This window comes from Astatotilapia calliptera, chromosome 15 (assembly GCF_964374335.1).
Source record: "Astatotilapia calliptera chromosome 15, fAstCal68.1, whole genome shotgun sequence".
In the NCBI taxonomy this organism is placed as follows: domain Eukaryota; kingdom Metazoa; phylum Chordata; class Actinopteri; order Cichliformes; family Cichlidae; genus Astatotilapia; species Astatotilapia calliptera.
The window spans coordinates 14195447-14214658 of record NC_137436.1 but is presented as its reverse complement, the minus strand read 5'-3'; the positions used below and the strand labels follow the sequence as shown (position 1 = coordinate 14214658).

Below are 19212 nucleotides of genomic sequence, written 5' to 3'. Positions count from 1 at the left end.
GGGCAAGTAGAAGGATTTCGAGCAATGTCCGCCGTTCAGGATGTTTTACAGCTCTGGTTGGGCTACAGAGACCGCCGTCCCGTGCGGAAGAGGCGGTTTTTCTACATATTTGTTAGCTGGGTGTTACTGTATGTGTGGCGTTTTTTCTTCTTTAATAATTATAATTATTTTAATTAGTTAAATTTTTATTTGGTTAAAATGTGCAACGGCTGTGTGCAGAAAGAGTATCCGGACCGGGTAAGTTGATGATACCGAGTGACTAAACTTAAAGTACCCCGTCCAGCTAACGCTACACTTAGCTATGAGTGACGTTTGTCTCACTTCCGTTTGGTAAACAATCCAAAACAAACAGTGATGCTCTGATAAAATACTTAAGAATCACGTTAAGGAGCCAAAATATGTTTGCAATGCTTTATTCCCCGCACAGGGTAACACTTGTCTGGAGAACGGCTCCTACTTGATGAACTACCTGGGCTGTGCCAACTGCCATCACAGGGACTTCGTGATGATCAGCAACAAGGCCACCGAGGACGATGATGGAGAAGAGATCGTCACATATGACCGTTAGTCTCTCCCAACAGTGCTCCAACTAGAAGAGAAAACCTGAAGATAATAGCAGTGCCACCAGATAAAAATGCACTTCAATGGGGCGGTAGTATGTGGCCCACACCCCACCTACTGTTATGTATTCCCAGGCAGTCTGTTAGGTTTGGAGAAGGACCTGTATGGCTGCACTGACATCTTATAGAAAACTGTCCTTGCAATTTTTTATTTCCCTTTCCACGTAGTGGGTTCCATGGAAAATCCCATAACCTCTGGACGATACATAAGTGCTCTTGTAGATGGATAAGAGCCAAATTCCAAAAGCTTGTGGAAAGTCTTTAAAGACGACTCCTTACTCTCATGTACAGCTCTGTAACTGTATGCAATCTACTAGAGTAGCTTTGATTTCATTCACATTCATCTTAAGCTGGGCCTGGGTGCGCCCTCATCTACTGCATGAAATGAGTGGATGACACAAAACAGACTCCCTTTTTAGGCCAAGCTTCTTCTGATTGGGGATGTCTGAGGTGACCATATTATGGATATCCACTCTCACTGGCAACATACAGATCCAAGATTAGGGAAAGAAAATGCCTGAAATGGAGGGTTTTCAGGCAGTCTGAAGCCTGAATTTTGGGCTAAAAGAGATTACTTGCATTTTTTTCTAAAGAAACGTGCAGTCAGGTGAGACTAAAGAAGTCACTTGGATGAGTGATAAAACGTTTCTCCCACCGAAAACATGACGTCCTTAATTTAGTTTTAATCTTAATTTAGAATTCAAAAGTATGTTAAGTATTTTAATTTAGATGTGTAAAATCAATCACGTAGCCTCGCAGTCTGCCTTTACAAACATTTGTGAGCGAATGGGTCGTTCTAAAGAGCTCACCGAATCAGAGCGTGGCACTGTAATAGGATGCAACAAGTTTCTTTCCTCCTTTCTTTTCCTCCTAGATATAGTGTTATTATTATTAAATCAAAATGGTCATACACAGTAGTTTATAGTAAATCTGTCTTTCTTTTTTTTTTGCTGTCGTTTTATTTTCCTTCCAGACTGTGGGAAAACCCATCCAGAAGCAAGTTTAAAAATAATGCCGTCATCTGTTTGTCTTTCCAGATGTTTGTAAAAACTGTGACCACGTCATCGCCAGGCACGAATACACATTCTCTGTTGTCGATGAATATCAGGCAAGTAGCGCTGTCGTCACCAAACCGGTCGAGATTCACACTGTGGATTCTGTTACTTTACGGGTCTTTTTCTGTGTTGTCCAGGAGTACACTATGCTCTGCATGCTGTGTGGAAAGGCGGAGGACTCCATCAGCGTTTTACCAGACGACCCCAGACAGTCTGCGCCGCTCTTCTAGACCTCAAAAGAAACCTGTGGTTTTTAGGTTTCGTGTGGTGCTGGCTTCTCATTTAGGGTTCCAACCATTTTTGTCATCCGCTCAAAGTTTTGTCCTTCTATAATTAAGCATGTCATACATTTGGTGCAGTTCCTGGCTGTTTATGAACTACTGTATGCTAATTGGAGGAGAGCAGAATATATGTATGCATAACTTTTAAAGACCTTTCATTATGACATAAAAACTGTCAGCTTACCTTATATTGTAAATAAACATATTTTATACTATAAAGCTTTTTCTTACACTTTCCTGCATGTTGGATGATGCTATGAATCCAGAACACTTATTTTACTTTAAATCTAAAAAATAAAATAAAATAAAAAATTAGCATTTAAATGTTAAGACATTTTCACTAATGGAACTGTTGAAGTTGTACACTGGTGCCAGCAAATTTCCATTTTGGTTCACTTGAATTTATATTGCCACCTTTCATTTACCAAACAAACATGCAATCCACTAAAATATGGAGCCAACAAATACCCTACAATATTTGAGAGAAAATCCCAATAATCACACAATCCCCTAAGAGGAAACACTTGGCAACAGTGGAAAAGAAGAACTCTCTTTTAACAGGAAGAGACCAGAACCAAACTTAGGGAGGGGTGGTTTTCTGCTATAAACAACTGGGGGAGATGAGGGAAATGGAAAGAAAAGAACATAGAAAGATGACGATAAAACACAAACTGGGGTTGAGTAGACAAACATCACATCATGGCACATCAATGGAATTGTAGTGTTCAGTGCATCACCGGAAGTCCTGTTGCAGCACAACTAAGTAGAGGACTGTGATAGCTGAAGTCTGTCTTCCATTCTACTTTTAGGACAACAAGTAAGCCTCCACTCAAAGAGAAAAGTACTGTATTAAGCTGATAACGTGATCATCACAGTATCATGAACTACTGTATGCAGGTAATCAGGTCTCATCATATCTTAAAGACCACACAGTGTGATGTATAGTTAATCTACCTTTATCTAAATATTAGATGTTGTCTGACCTCACTTTTTCACTTGAGCGTGCTCAGTCGAGGTTCATCTGTGCATTCTTTCCCCCTTATCTGATAACTGGCTGATTCTAACAGAAACTGCATAAATTCTGTTAATTATCAAGAAGCAGAGACGTAAAGGGGTGGAAAACCTTTTGTGGGGGAGCTGTCATTTGTTTACTTACTTATAGTGTAAACTATATTAAAACTGTCTTTAAGATAAGCATGAAGCACAACAACAAGATACAATTTAAAACTCATGAGAAGGAATAGTCCAAGTCATTGCTGGTCTATGTCATGGATGTATTTTGATCAGAAGCAGCTCAATAAAAATGCAGATGCTTCAGCCGATTGTACAAATAAAAAAAACAAAAAAACAATCCAGAAATCATTTGCAATGACACTCATGCACGATTACAATACTAAAGTATGAGTGCACTTAAACATGTACATTCTAATATGCTGATGCCTTTTGCATGTTAAATACTTTATAGCAAAGTAAGAGCACACTATTACACTCTGATATGCCAAAATGAGCAATTCATTGTTACATACTATAATTAATCTAGCAGTTTTACAGGAGTGAGGTCAATATGGGACTGCATGCCCTGCTTCTATACATGAATGCTGATGTCTGTGTGCTGCTTGTGGTGTTGTTTACTACTGTAGTGTTCTAAATGTGAGTACATGGTCTCTATTAGTGTATACCATTTTCCTAATGGTACATATCTACAATTAGCATTACTTTATTTTAGATTTCTTTACATCCCTCAAGTATTAAACATAACCTTTTTGGTCTCATAGTAGGCCTATATGGAGTGTTAAGAGAGTGTAGTGATATGAGAGGTAAAAGTTGGCAATCTCAAGATTTTCTCACTATTTGTGTTTCTGCTGCAGGTATCAAGCCACCAAAGTCAAGTATTCTGAGAGACACATCCAAGGAATGAATGAATAAATAAATAAATACAATTTATCATACACTTTACATTACATACAGTACATTCCCTTGAGTAAATACCATATTTACACATGCTATCTGGGTGACTGGATGTGAGGCAGCCTCTCGCTACAAGTTGCACGATACGGATCAGTCATTTGTGTGGAAACACGGCCACATCAAGTCACTTTGCCGGAGCCTTTACCCTCGTAGATCGAACCCCTTCCTCTGGAGCCGTGGCTCCACTGACCCAGCCCGCCAGACCTGTCCGGAGGGTGAGCGTGCCGAGGAGGGGAGCCAGATAAGCTAGACGGAGAGCGGCTACGGCCCTGCAGTGCCCCGCCGTCGCGGAGCTCCCGGGACGGGGAGGAGCTGAGCGAACGCTGTAGGGAGGAAGATGAGCTGCGAGGGCAAGGAGGCGGGCTGAAGAGCATCCCGCTGCGGTCCTGCATCAGCTGGGTCAGGCTCGCCAGGAAGTCTGCGTCGCTGGTGCTGCTGGCACGCACCCTTAACCGCCGCCGTCTGCAAAAAAAACAAAAAAACAAAACTAATTCTCAGCAGCTATTTGAATTACTGTGTATTAGTATTAGCTGCTATCATTAGGATTATTACATATTTATTTATCGTTCTAATTTATTATAGCAAAGAACCTACTTTTTATTATTCTGTTATTTTAATAGTATGATTGTTTATGTTTGTCTGTATACACAAAGTTCAGCAGTGCTTCCAGTTTCATTGTATGCTTATCCTATTGGCAGTGTCCATCCTTTTGTTGTTGTTTGTTTTCAAACAGACTTAATATGACGGATGGATGCTTTGATTTTTGTGCAGTCAAAGAAAAAAAAGATTATTATTTGCCCTATTTTCACTTTTTTTAAAACTCAATGTTCCCAAACAGAATCATATAGTTGATTTTTTTAATGTAAGGCTGTAGTTTAATTTCTTTTGTCACTTTTGTTGACAACATAAATTTGTTTTGTCTCTGCTGTGTTAGATATACAGTTATGTATTGCCCAGATGTCCCAGTTTTACACTGGGAGTTGACTACTGCGTACATTCATGGATCTGTCCGAAGCCGGCAGCATGAAATTAGTCTCAAATCTCCACGTGCGCATGCATCGTAAAATCGTATGCATTTGTAAATTAATTTTATGTTTGGTCAAATTGCTTCGTACTTGTGTGTGGATTAGAGCGGGCATTCATGAGTCCTCAAAAGTTACACACAAATCACATCAGACATTTGCACATTTTACTGCTTACTGGTTCAGAGTTTAGAGTTAACTGGTTAGCAGCAGCTGAACATTCAGAACAGGAATGAGTGGATTATTATTAGTAGTACATCAATTATAGATCATTTCACTTTCTTGGGCAGGTGAGAAAAAAAACTACTGGGAAACAATGATTGTATCACATTTCCCCAGTTTGGACCACATACCTGTTGTCTACACATGGGCGGATGGGCGGTTTCCCAGGAGGTGGCCGGGGCAGAAACCTGCTAGTGAGTTGCTCCGGCACAAACGTGGCACTCACAGGACGTGGGATTTTACTTTTACTGCATGATGACAAGGACAGCGAGAGAGGGTCTTCTCCTGCACAGTCGGATCTGGAGCCTCGGTCTGAGGAGAGCCTGTCTCTGGGCAGGGCGGAGGGGAGGTTGTCACAGGACAGAGATGGAGAGGGTGAGTGGGTGGGGGAGCCAGGGATGGGACTGCTCCAGCGGTTACGCTTCTCTATGTTCAAGTCCCTGCTCGGAGAGTCCAGGGGGTTGCTGGGATCTCGGACAGGGATTCGACTCAACCTTGGCGATGAGGGAGAGTCCCTTCGTTTGAGCAGAGCAGGAGGCGGCGAGGAGGACACGGTGACTGTGCTCTCCACAGCACCGCCCACGGTATCGGCTTGAGGCTGCTGATTCGGCTCCGATGAGCGATCGGGCAGACCAGAATCGCTCTCTGGGTCTCTGTCGTTGGCCAGATGAGCTGTGGGGCCTTTGGCAAGGCTTGGGACAGGAGCCAAGTCCAACTTCCCTTCCTCAGATTTAGCACATGGTGCCTCTAGAGGTATTGCATCACTCCTCTCCTGTACAGGTGATTGTGGCGCACAGCTGGAGGACTGAAGGGAATTAGATGATTATTAGATGGGAATAACATTTAAGATTAAAGACAATAGCTAACTGATATAATATTAACCTTGCATGTAATAACTGGATATTTCTTTTCTGTTGTACGCTGTTAAATTTTATTCTTAAAATTATCCATCCAACATTAAAATTGCATCTACATTTGCATAGCAACTGTGGAAACTCTTTGTGAAGTCAGCCTTAAGTTGAACCTGTTTAGTCGAATTCATCTCCCCTGTGTTGATCTCAGTTAATGTACAACAAGATTATTGTTATTCCTACCTGCTCCATCTGGGACCTTCCCATAATGACTGAAGGCATTTGTCCCAGCATGCCCGGCAGCCTTCTGTGTCCCAGTAACCACGTGCCAGGCATGGCCATCTGTGACAGCACAGGGCTGCTGGGCACACCGGTGGACTGGCCATCCTGCCGCTCGGACGAGTGGTTCTCCGTGTCAGCAGCAATGTGAGACCCAGGCTTGCCCTCGTGTGATGCTTCTGCTGCTGGCTTGCTTCCTCCAGATCCTTGCTCTAGCTCCAGCATCACCCACTCCTGAGAGTCTCCCTCTTGAGGCACAGGACTAAAGTTTACAGCAACAAAGCCGCTGCTTGCTGCGGCTTCCTCTGGGTCGGGGGTTGCTGTGCCAGAGCGCTCTTCATTGCAGGAAGACATCTGCTGCTCAGGGCCTTTTTCAGGAATTGACTTTTCTCCAACGTGAGAAAGGACAGGCCGCTGTTTGCCCAGGCTGAAATGACACATTGTAAGCATTAAGGTAAGAATGTGTCTGCTTAAAGGCTGAAGCTTTTGTTTAATTGCAATTTTTAATTACTGACTAGGCCTCAAGGAATCGCTCAATGGTGGGCTTGGGTTCTGGTCCGAGCCTCTTTTCAAAAGCCAAGCTCTGGCTGTGTCTCATCCTCCGGAGCAACGGTGCAGCCCGTTCCAAAAACATTGTCTCTGAACGCACCCGTCTAGGTGAGCTCTGCATGGAGCCGGTGTTTGGACTTTGGTTTCCCTGGTTCTGACTGTGTTCATCCTCACTCACAACCTGGGGAAAAAAAGAAAGAGGAAGAAGGAGTTTCAGAAACTGTAGCAAGACACTTTAAAAAGAGGGGAAGGCAGCCCAAGTTGTTTCTTCTTTACCAATTCGTCAGGAAGACAGTGAGCAATTTCAACCAAAGTTTAGCAGAGGAAGATGTAGGAGCAGAGGTCAGAGAGAGCTTTTCTCATTGAAAAATAAATGTATTCTTAAATCATATTTATGGGAAACACTCTGTGATGATGTGTGATGACTGGGGGGCATGAGCAGCCAGCGTAGTGTTGCAAAATGATCCAACCGACAGCACAAAAGAGCAGCATTACTGTATGAGTATTACATCCCGAGCTAAGAGCATCATACTTTACATTAAAGTACATTCCACTGACCTTCCTGATCATTGGCTGAGCGTGTTTATGGTTTTTGTTACGGTCCATCTCTTCCCATACGTCTGCACCAGGGGTGGTCGGCGTGGGTATCGGGGGGCAGTTGTCAGCGTCACTGAGGCGCTCCCCTTGCAGGACATCCTCAGTGTTCTCCCTCTGCAGCTCGCCTGGCAGCACTGAAGCATTGGCCATGCTGTGGAAGAGACCGGAAGGTCACCTTGCAACTCGTTCCCATAACATAATTTAGAGCAGTGATTTCTCAGGGATATCTGACTGTGCAGATTTCGAGTCTAAAAAAAGCTGCAGCTATATAACTGAGCGCATACCCAACCGAGTGTGAAGGAAGTGTGAGTTAAACGATGGACCTACGGCATTTCAAACACGTACCCTAAGTATGCTGGCGTGAGGCGGGTGAGCTGCTGAGCAGTGGTTGCTGCGGCAGTGATGGTCAGCATATCCTCTGAATCACATTTCTCCCAGTCATAGGGGTCATTCTCCAGCACGTTGTGGCTCTTCATGGCATTCTCGAACACAGACATCAGGAGCTGTCACGGAGAATAAAAAGAAAACACATGCATCAGCATTTTACAGTTGCAGAAGAAAAAACAGCACATGCAAAATAAGCCAAACAAGGGAGTGAATGGCAACCTGATAGTCAGGCTTAGTGTAATAGTCCAAGGTCATGATGTGCTCCAAGAAGGTACTAAACTCTGAGGGAAGGTGCTTCAGCATGAGTCGATGATCGTATGTCTCTTTTAGATTTCCTACTTGCTCCTGGGAAGACAGGAGGGAAAAGAGTGAGAGGATGACCTTACAGTGTATTGCTAAAATGTAGTAATGAACTCACTGAGGCACATACTTTGTCCTTAATTTTTCTCCAGGGAAGCTGACCAACCATAAATTCTACTAGCATGTAGAAGAGCGACCACAGGTCATCGTGACGACCCATTTCCTGCAAATTTGGACACAAGAAAAAGGGGCACGGGGGTTAAAGGGTAAAATTGGACCTAATGCCAGCAGGGATTTTGACTTTCCTGCCATGTCTATGACAAACACATATGCTCCCAAAACTAGACGTATATACTCAGGAATAGTGTTTCCTCACTGCCACTGTGATGTCACCATATGATTAGTGAAGTTCTGTTATGAAGCCCCAATTTGAGCAATTTTCACCATATTCACCTACTGGATTCTTAAAACTGGATCTGAGACATGATTTGAGCATATTCCAGACAACCCTCTTTTCTGACTCTTAGACTGACAAACTTCATGTTTTATTCATTATGATCTGAAACCAGCCACTGGGTCATTAACTCGTTAGGGAAGATAAGACGAGGTCACAGAGCGAAAGAGGCAAGGTCTGTTTTCCCATAGACTTCTATACAACCCAAACTATTTTGTAACAACAGGAGTCGCCCCCTGCTGGCCATTAAAGAGAAGCTAAGTTTAAGGCACTTCACTTTTCAGACTCAGGGGCTACATCCAACTTCCATATAATCGATGTGCTCAATACATCTACAGTGCAAGCTCACCTTATTCTTGTGAGCATTGATTGAAGCGTATCGCACAGTTCCTCTGAAGCCTGCCACGGGACGAGGCTGAAAGAAAAGAGAGATTTGGCAGAGTGATAGTGATAAACGGGTGTAAATGTAAAGCAAGCACAAAGCTAAAACCACATTTAAAACTCATAAGTAACACACTTTAGCTCTGAGTGTGGAGTCCCAGGCTCATGTCACATGATGACATGCTGAGTTAAAGCAGCAGTTGTGTGTGAACTCTAATGTATACCTCTGACTCTGTAATCCCTGGATTACACCTGGATCACGCTCTGGTGCTCTAGAGCAATATTTTTTTGTTTAACATCAAGTTAGGATTTTAAACTGCACAACATTACACAGGGAGTCTACGTGTGTACATACATACTGGCACTTTTATATACAGAACATGGGTGATGCATTTCTAACTTCTTTTTGATTTATTTTGGGCACTATTTAAAATCAATTTCCAAAAAAAAAAAAAAATTTAACAGCTGGCAGACTATGCTATAAAACCATTTCTCAGCATATTATTTTATGTATATAAGTACCTTTATGATTAAAAGCCCAACTATGCTCTAGTATAATCAGCACAGAGTACTTACTGGACGGACTTCCTGGCTGGAGTTGGTGAACTGACGGGCCAAACCAAAATCGAGCATGTAGCAGCACCTGCAGGTGCTGGCTAGTCTTCCCATTGCAAAGTTTGACTACAATTTTAACAGAAACAAACAAGTTTAAAAGTTTCTTTTTGTGATATTCAAATAAAACAAGATCTAACCCAACGGTCGACTTACTGGTTTAATGTCACGGTGCAAGAAGCCGACAGAATGGATGCTTTCAATGGCCTCTAAAATCTGCTTGCCAAGTCTTAAAGTTGTGGAGACGGAAAAGGTGCCGCGGGTCATCGTTCTGCGCAAATCTGCAAGGTTCCTTCCCTTCAGAGAGAAAGTCAACACCGTCAAATTCAAGAAGTAGAACAGATTAAATAAACTACTGCTGATTTGCAAGGCTCTTACCTGGAGTTCCATCACCACATAGTTGAAGCGATCATTCCTACCACAGCCCACAAAGCGACACACGTGGTCCTTGCCTGTGAAAGAAAGATTTATACAGTTTGAGCTTTGCCCATCTTCATGTTCAAACCCCTATTTGGTGTTGAAAAACTACCATCAGGATTTACTAATAAGGTTCAGAGTCAGTGCTACTTTTGCTCCAGAAAATTTGGGGGGCAGAGAACAGAGATGGGCAGTAACGCCTTACTGTAATCCGATTACTTTTTTCAAGTAACGAGTAAAGTAAGGGATTACTATTGCAAACACGGTAATTAGATTACCGTTACTTTCCTGTAAGCACGCTGCGTTACTAAAACCGTGATTTTTTTGCGAGAATGTCTCATGACAGTGATGTAGGCGAGTGCGACGTTCGTGACAACAGCTGTGTGCAGATCAACAATGGATAATATATCGAGTGCGGGAGAGAGTATGAGCATGCAGCGTTTAAAGCGTGGAAGTATTGACCTTACTTTGAGTTTGATTCCATAAAAAGTGACAAAAACATTAGCGTCCGTTGTGCGTGGGAAGAAAACTTCTTTTTACAGCAAAAAAAACCCCCCTAAACTTCCGAGCAAGCACCAAGTGCGCTACCACGTAATGGGAAACTGACCGCTGCGGCACACCTGCACCAGGGCAAACATCTGCCTACCCCACTCCTGCTTTACAGGTGAAAATAGAGCAACAGGACCGCTAGTGTTTGATTTTATTTATTTTCTGCTGTGTTTTACTTGCATCTATTTGAAAGACTGAGTGTAAGTGTGAGTTTATGTGCTGGAATGTACAGAAAAAAGGTTTAAATGTTAAACAAATTTCTTCCAGTCAGAGAATGTTGCATATAATTACATTTTTGCTTGATGCATAAAGATTAAAACTAATAAAACAAGTTTTAAAAAGAGATTTGATTACATTTTGTATGATGGCTTATGCAGAAAAAGTAGAATTGGGCTGTAAGATCTATCGCTTTATCACCTATTCAGGTTGTAAATCGTGTTTTTTAAAAAGTAACTAAGTAACTAATTACTTTTGAAAATAATTAATCAGTAAAGTAACAGGATTACTTTTGGGGGGAAGTAATCAGTAATTAGTTACTGATTACTTTTTTTAAGTAACTTGACCAACACTGGCAGAGAGTAATTTAAGCTATTAATGCGATTTATGGCTGGAAAGTTACTGCAAATTGTGCTAAATTTAACACAGAAAAAAGCGTGTTTTATACCATGTCTGTGATTGTGATTGTTGCTTCTGCGAATCTGAATTTATTCGAATGACAGGGAATGTGTTACGAGAACAAGCGCACACCTAGCAAGGGTGGATGACTCAAATCTGTGTGTGCCTTGCAGCTCTTTACCTAGTCTCACGCTGAACATGTTTAGAGCCAAGCCCATCAAAGGATTAGATCCCTATACAAGATATACAGTGCTGTGCAAAAGTCTTGAGCCACCACTCATTTCTTTATTTTTTGCTTCAAATGAGTCAGGCTTTCTTGTATTTTTTAGAGCAATAGTTCTCCAGGATTTTTGAAGTTCTTTCAAAATTCATCTTTGGACATTGGTTGCTTTTCCACTCATTTTCCATCTAGACTTTTTACCAGCCCATTATCAAAGGAATGATTTTTATTTTTGTTTGCATATTAAAAAAGCACCTAACTCGATGAACCAGAGCTGTCTCCACATAACAGAAAAGTCAGCAAAGAACCAGTTCTTAAAATGCATCTTTAGGCATTTTGATACTAGCAGCCTTTTGCAAAAAACATGACTCATTCCAATGTTTTTAGCTGACTCAAGGAAAAACATCAAAGATAACATAGTTTGATAAACATCAACACGGTGATTCCCAAAGAACTGTTAGCTGATAATTTGGCACATTTGCACGGTGTTAAGCGTGTCCTTAGAAAAATCTAAGGAAACTGGACAAGTGGAGAACAAAAGAAGGCAGGCTAAAAAGAAATACCAACCCAAATCAACACGTCTGGTAACTGGTCTTATGGAGTGATTAATCCAATTATCATCAATATGTATAGAGAAGTCTTGGCAGCCGGGGGTCGGTCCGCCAGGGCCTCTGCTCCTGGCCGCCACCCGGCTCACAATGCACCCGACCCCTATGGCGCCTCCTGCGGGTGGTGGGCCTGCGGGAGGATGGGCCCATGTCTCCTCTTCGGGCTGTGCCCGGCCGGGCCCCATGGACTAAGGCCCGGCCACCAGACGCTCGCCCTCGGGCACCCTCCCCGGGCCTGGCTCCAGGGCGGGGCCCCGGTAACCCTATCCCGGGCAGGGTAAACTGTTCCCTCGATATTCTTTTCATGGGGGTCTTCTGAATCGCTCTTTGTCTGGTCCCTCACCCAGGACCAGTTTGCCATGGGAGACCCTACCAGGGGGCAAAAGCCCCCAGACAACATAGCCCCTGGGATCCCTGGGACACACAAACCCCTCCACCACGATAAGGTAGCGATTCAAGGAGGAGCCCTTATTATACTCATTTAAAGGCTCCTAAATGTCAAACTAAATGGTTAGCCTGTGGGACTCCGGAGGCAGCCGACAGGTATCGACAGGCCAAGCGGAATGCGGCTCGGGCAGTGGCTGAAGCAAAAACTCGGGTGTGGGAGGAGTTCAGAGAGGCCATGGAAAAAGACTTTCGGACTGCCTCGAAGAGATTCTGGCAAACCGTCAGGCGTCTCAGGAGGGGAAAGCGGTGCTCTACCTGCACTGTGTATAGTGCTGGCGGAGCGCTGTTGACGTCGACTGAGAAAATTGTCGGGCGGTGGAAGGAATACTTCGAGGACCTCCTTAATCCCACTGACACGTCTTCCGGGGAGGAAGCAGAGTCTGGGGATGAGGGGTGTGACCCACCAATTTCCGGGGGCGAGGTCACTGAGGCAGTTAAACAACTCCTTGGTGGCAGAGCCCCTGGTGTCGATGAGGTCCGCCCCGAGTTCCTGAAGGCTCTGGACGTTGTAGGGCTGTCTTGGTTGACACGTCTCTGCAATGTTGCGTGGAGATCAGGGGCAGTACCTGTGGACTGGCAGACCGGGGTGGTGGTCCCCATCTTCAAGAAGGGGGACCGGAGGGTGTGTTCCAACTACAGGGGGATCACACTCCTCAGCCTCCCCGGGAAAGTCTATGCCAGGGTGCTGGAGAGGAGGGTTCGTCCGCTAGTCAAACCTCGGATACAGGAGGAACAATGCGGTTTTCGTCCTGGTCGCGGAACACTGGACCAGCTCTTTGTCCTCTCGAGGATACTTGAGGGTGCATGGGAGTTTGCCCAACCAGTCTACATGTGTTTTGTGGACCTGGAGAAGGCATTCGACCGTGTCCCTCGGGGCGTCCTGTGGGAGGTGTTGCGCGAGTATGGGGTGTCTGGCCCATTGCTACGGGCCATTCAATCCCTATACAACCGTTGCAAGAGCTTGGTTCGCATTGCCGGCAATAAGTCGGACTCGTTCCCGGTGGGTGATGGGCTCCGCCAGGGCTGCCCTTTGTCTCCGGTTCTGTTCATAATTTTTATGGACAGGATTTCTAGGCGCAGCCAAGTGGCGGAGGGCTTTCGCTTTGGTGGCCTCAGAATCTCATCTCTGATTTTTGCGGATGATGTGGTTCTGTTGGCTTCATCGGGTGAGGGCCTCCAGCTCGCACTGGAGCGGTTCGCAGCCGAGTGTAACGCAGCGGGAATGAGGATCAGCACCTCCAAATCTGAGGCCATGGTTCTCAGCCGGAAAAGGGTGGAGTGCCCACTCCGGGTCGGGGATGAGTTCCTGCCCCAAGTGGAGGAGTTCAAGTATCTCGGGGTCTTGTTCGCGAGTGATGGGAGAAGGGAGCTGGAGATCGACAGACGGATTGGGGCTGCGGCTGCAGTAATGCGGACGCTGCACCGGTCAGTCGTGGTGAAGAGGGAGCTGAGTGTAAAAGCGAAGCTCTCAATTTACCGGTCGATCTACGTCCCTACCCTCACCTATGGCCACGAGCTGTGGGTAGTGACCGAAAGAACGAGATCGCGGATACAAGCGGCGGAAATGAGCTTCCTCCGAAGGGTGGCTGGCCTCTCCCTTAGAGATAGGGTGAGAAGTTCGGCCATCCGGGAGGGGCTTAGAGTAGAGCAGCTGCTGCTCCACATCGAAAGGAGCCAGCTGAGGTGGTTCGGGCATCTGGCAAGGATGCCCCCTGGGCGCCTCCTGGGCGAGGTGTTCCAGGCATGTCCCACCGGGAGGAGGCCCCGGGGCAGACCCAGGACACGCTGGAGAGATTATATCTCTCGGCTGGCCTGGGAACGCCTTGGTATTCCCCCGGACAAGCTGGAGGAGGTGGCTGGGGAGAGGGAGGTCTGGACCTCTTTGCTTAGGCTGCTACCCCCGCGACCCGACCTCGGATAAGCGGATGAAGATGGATGGATGGATGGATGTATAGAGAAGATCAGGAAAGAGGTTTTGATCCATCATCTGGGAAGTATTTGATTGGCAATGACTTTATTTGTTACCACGACAATGATGTCAAACACACTGCCATTGCAGTGAAAGCATACCCATTTCCCTACCAAAATATAAAGGAATTAGAGGTGGCTCATCACTGTACAAGGTTGTGTCGTGTATTGGGTATAACAGACAGCCAACTTACTTTATACAGTCAGCAATGTGTTTACAGTGTTTCGGGTTTTTAATTCATATTTCAACACACAGATGAGTGTGTCTGCATACAGCGCTCTGCTCCATTACAAATCGACTCCAATGTAGTTTTTTATTTTGCTCCCCAGTAACAGATCTACGACACGCAATATTAAAATGTCAGAGAAAATGAAGCAATTAACAGGACGCATCTGAAATGTGTTGGATTCCCGTCTGACTCCTACGCCATGCAATACTGACTGTAGCCTCACGTGGCAGGCAGAAAAAAAACGCAGAGAGCACATTAACAGTAAGAATCAACAGTAAGTTCAATATGTGTATGGGTCAGGATGTGACAGCAAATAAAGTTTTCTGCTCCTCTACATGTCGTACAGGTCAGCTGTTACTGACAGATTTCAGCTTCACACAGAGATCGAGAAAAAGTTCTGCACCACTTGAGCTGTCAGACATATCCAGAGCACAGCTGTCTCAACCTCTATGATAGATGAGAAGAGTTAGCCATTATATCAGAAACAAGATGATTCTCCTTCAGCTGCCTATCATTGGTCTAAATTTCTATGATATAAAGAAAATGTGTAAAACTGTGTTACACTGTATCATTTTTGTTAGTAGAGTACTCGCTCCCTCATGTATGAGCTGCTAATTTGCAGTGCTGTTGGAAGATTGCTGGTCATTACTTAAATGAGCTGAAAATGAATTTACTGCATTGTTAGTAGACCACCCGAAGAATTTTACACCCTTCCATCATCTGCGCATTTTAATGCCTGCAGCCTGTCTTAGTAAATCTGAACGAAGATATCTATTTTTTATTATTATTTATTAGAATTATACTGTATACGGTATATATTTTTATAAAAGCAAATAAATATATATAGTATATAAAATATATATACACATTTCTTTCAGTAATACATATTTTCCAGCACCGATTATTTGTAATAATAATTGTAATGTACAAAAGCCAATGTACAAAACAAGAATTTGCTCTTCTTCTTTTTGTATAGTTTGCATTTCTGTTACATATTCTATTTTGCACAAGGGGAAAAGAAGAATTATCTCAGCTTTGTATCACACCCTTTATAAAGACTGCAAAAACGACAGGAGACCACAGAAAAAAAGCCAGTGCCATTTCTGAATGTCATGTCATTTACCAATGAACCAACTGCAGTCAACCAGGCAAATATCGATGAAGTGGTACAATCCTAGACATTTCCTTAGAGATAATACACAAGTCATCCATTACTTTCCTGTTTGAACAAGCTACAAAGCATGATTCTGATACACCACATTTTTTGCAGTGTTGTGTGCTCTAGATGACCCACATTTACATGAAATAACAACTTTAATTGAATTAAAGAAATTCTATTTTTAAGAAGAAATGCTAGAAAAGGCCTTTTACATACTATTTTTCCCCCAAACAGGGTTTTTCAAACTGAGCCTGTGGGGAGTGACTTTGCACTTAATCTTGAATGGTCTACATTTAGTTAAGACAAAGAGTCTGCGTTACCTGACAACACAAGACTGCATCTCCCTGTCGTTTTTTTTGTCATTTCATGAACACAAATGTAGTCTAACCCGGAATAAATTCACCTCCACAAACAAATATGCCTCAAAAATTGCAGTCCTAGTGAATTTCCTTTGTTTCTTTATGTTTTGGTGGAAGCCCAAAAACTCTCTGATGGGTGCCAAATGCATTTAAGCGCAGAAAACACCCTGCCCAAGAATTACTTCAGCTACTCTGCCAGTGATTTGGCACAGTATAACTCACCTTGAAGCTTCTTCAGCACAGCCACTTCCATCTTCAGCACTTGCTTGGGCTGCTGAGCAGACTCAACCTTCAATGCCACTGTGGCCTGGCTCAGCTGATCCAGAACCTCATAGATTTCCCCAAACCCACCTCCACCTATCTTCCTGGCCTGAAAAGGAAGGCAAGTCTCATTGTCGGAACAAGTGTATTATAGTGAAGAAATGAACCAGCGTGATTTTTCTTCCTTCTAAAGTGGGACTTACCACTTTCCATCTGTCTCTGACCACGTCTCCCACCGACAGGATGTCTGTGTGCTCTCCAGCCCCACTCATCCTGAGTGCTCTCAGCTACAGCCTACAGCTAGCATCAGTGTCGCAAGCACTTCACTGCAAAGAGGGGACAGCTTTTAGAGACCAGGTCAGTTTCCTCTTTCAAAACACTGCAAACTTCGTGATGCTGAATCCACAGAACATACAGGTCATCTTACTGTGCTCTGACGGGAGCATGTGGCTCATATGTGAATGTTAGCTCACGTCTCTCAAAGGAGCATTTAAAACCCAAACCTTCTCTAGCTGATTTTTTTTAAAGACAGAACCTACTATAGTGTAGTTAGTTGGAATCACAGCTAAAGCATAACACAGATAGCACAGAATATTCAGTTGACGTTAGATAAGATAAGCCATTTAGAGGGTACCCTCGCCAGCACACAGTGTTCACTGCAGTGGTCCTGTAAACAAGCTAACTAGCACATTTACCAATGGATAACGGTTAGGTAGCAAGCCTCTCTCACCTCGCTCCTGTGCGCTATCGCGATTTCGGCTAGAGTGTAAATTCCAAGCGGTCCCCATGCTCCCGGCGTACTCCGAGCTATGCGAGCGGTTCCAATGAGTTGTTTATTTCAGAAATGAGACAATGGTGGTGGACCATAGCTGACGTTAGCCGCAGTTAGCCAGCTAGCCTGCTGCTGATGCCCCGAACGCTCTCTCTCAGCAGCGGTGACGTCAGAGAACTCGAGTCCACTGATTGCTCCACAAAGTCCCGCATCCGCGAGACGCTGACGGAGACCGCTCCAGAGGAAAGGAGTCTTAGTGCTGAATACAGCGGCTGAGAAACGAAGTGGGAGCCGCAGCTTTGTGCCCTTGAAAAAAAACATACAGATAAGCCTTCACTTCGCGACACACACTGTCTCCAGGGACGATTACGTTTCTTTCTTTACAAAATAAAAATTAAAAGAAATATGGCAACATGAGGGCCCAAAAGCCAATCGGGCCGCGAAAAATGCCAAAGTATTACTTTAAGTGGAATTCAGATATACTTTATCCCAAAGTCCTGACATTCATTTGTTATGAGCAAGATAGTGGTGAGGTATGCGCAGGAGTGGCAGAAGGAAGAGATGGGCGGGCCGATCGAAATATCGATAGCATCGATACCATCGATACCAATGCTGATATCACTATCAGATCGATACTAGGTTGATAGGATCGATACTTTGTTTCTAGCCTCAGTTCAGTGTATGTTGCCATGGAAAGTAAAACATCACAGTGTTTTAGTGGTCATTTCATAAGTGATGACACACTGCTCTCCCCTATATTGTCTGCCTTTGGTATATTAAAAGTGTCAGTATCAGTATTGGTATAACCCTGTATTTACTTATTATTGGCTCTATACCAACATTTGCTGTATTGCACAGCACCAGAGGGGTTCAACCTGGGCATGGGATTACATCAGGGATGGTCCTGAGCCTTTCTTCTTTGCTATTGTGATGAAGAGGTTAAAGGACAATGTCAGGCTGGAGTTTCCATGGATTGTGATGATTGCAGACCACATTGTCAACTATGGTGAGATTAGGAAGCAGATGGAGGAGAGTGTAAGGAGGCGGCGGTAGTCTCAACATGCACAGAGCAGGGATGGTGGAATGTTGAAGATGAAGCTAACAGGCAGGAGGAAAAGCGGAAGGCCACTAAGGCGGTTCATGGAAGCAATGAAGGAAGACATGCAGAGATTGCAGCTTAAATCTACTGTTCTGTGCAAATGTTGTGATAATGCATCATTTATTAGCTTATTTATTCTAAGCATTTATGATCTAAATCAACAAAACAATGTCAACCTGAAGTGGAGAACAAAGTCCAGCATTTGTCTCCAAAATACTCCAAAAGGGGTAAAAACACAGACTGTGAGGGACTCAGCTGGTTAGGCATGAGGGTAAAGTAACTACAACACAAAACCAGACTGAAAATATAACTGAGCTATCAGACAAAAGAAAAGGGAACTTAAATACTGGCTGATCACACCAAAGACGCCCAACGGGGGAACTACAACAAAGAAGTTATCTTATAAGAAGTAAATAAAACAGCAACTAGTTTGTCAGTTAGTTTAACTTATCAATAATCTAATGCAAAAAACAAAAACAACTGAATACCAAACTCAAATGTCACGTAAAATAAACAACCTATTTAAAGTAAACATTTCTTGGCCTCCCCTGCGATGACGTGACACTTGGTACATTCCAGTTCCTGCATTTGAAAGAGGTGCATTTTGAAGGCCCATCTTTTCCTCATTTGGGTAGATCTCAGCAGCCAAGTGACCACATTTGTGTGTCTAATATTAAGCTTGACTATTATTTTATTTTTGTGTTCTCTTCTATGAATTTAGTTGATATTTGTATTATGTTTACGTCTTTGTGATTGCTGACTGTATGTGCATGCGATAATACAGGGCCCCACTAACAATGGGGATACAAAAACAAAGATAAAGAGCTGAACATGCAAAAGTTGACTATACATGTGTGCTACAAACAGAGGCATGTGTGTTTGAAACACATGCAAAATAAACACACATCTGTTTCATGAAATCATGACGTG

General features: G+C 43.8%; 2 protein-coding genes across 2 annotated transcripts; one reads left to right on the top strand and one right to left on the bottom strand.

Moving 5' to 3' along the window:
* The first annotated feature begins 17 nt into the window (after window positions 1-17).
* churc1 (churchill domain containing 1) lies at window positions 18-2175 on the top strand. Its single transcript, XM_026194003.2, has 4 exons — window positions 18-237; window positions 428-563; window positions 1658-1728; window positions 1813-2175. Exons 1-4 carry the CDS (start codon window positions 199-201, stop codon window positions 1903-1905), a joined length of 339 nt encoding a protein of 112 aa, XP_026049788.1. The 5' UTR covers window positions 18-198; the 3' UTR covers window positions 1906-2175.
* A 1034-nt stretch (window positions 2176-3209) lies between these two features.
* Window positions 3210-17687, bottom strand: ttbk2b (tau tubulin kinase 2b). Its single transcript, XM_026194000.2, has 15 exons — window positions 17142-17687; window positions 16615-16737; window positions 16373-16520; window positions 9957-10030; window positions 9735-9875; window positions 9543-9647; window positions 8935-9000; window positions 8262-8354; window positions 8051-8176; window positions 7790-7947; window positions 7406-7595; window positions 6814-7028; window positions 6263-6725; window positions 5300-5973; window positions 3210-4386 (listed from the first exon to the last, which is right to left on the bottom strand). Exons 2-15 carry the CDS (start codon window positions 16681-16683, stop codon window positions 4044-4046), a joined length of 2865 nt encoding a protein of 954 aa, XP_026049785.1. The 5' UTR covers window positions 16684-16737; window positions 17142-17687; the 3' UTR covers window positions 3210-4043.
* Window positions 17688-19212: the final 1525 nt, after the last annotated feature.

Bases quoted from the DNA above. Each gene is read 5' to 3' on its own strand.
- ttbk2b (XM_026194000.2), bottom strand. From the start codon at position 16,683: ATGAGTGGGGCTGGAGAGCACACAGACATCCTGTCGGTGGGAGACGTG. The intron at 16,521-16,614 runs GTAAGTCCCACT...CTTCCTTTTCAG, and splicing joins TCAGAGACAGATGGAAAGTG to GCCAGGAAGATAGGTGGAGG. The intron at 9,876-9,956 runs GTAAGAGCCTTG...TTCTCTCTGAAG, and splicing joins ATGTGGTGATGGAACTCCAG to GGAAGGAACCTTGCAGATTT.
- churc1 (XM_026194003.2), top strand. From the start codon at position 199: ATGTGCAACGGCTGTGTGCAGAAAGAGTATCCGGACCGG. The intron at 238-427 runs GTAAGTTGATGA...TTCCCCGCACAG, and splicing joins AGAAAGAGTATCCGGACCGG to GGTAACACTTGTCTGGAGAA. The intron at 1,729-1,812 runs GCAAGTAGCGCT...TGTGTTGTCCAG, and splicing joins CTGTTGTCGATGAATATCAG to GAGTACACTATGCTCTGCAT.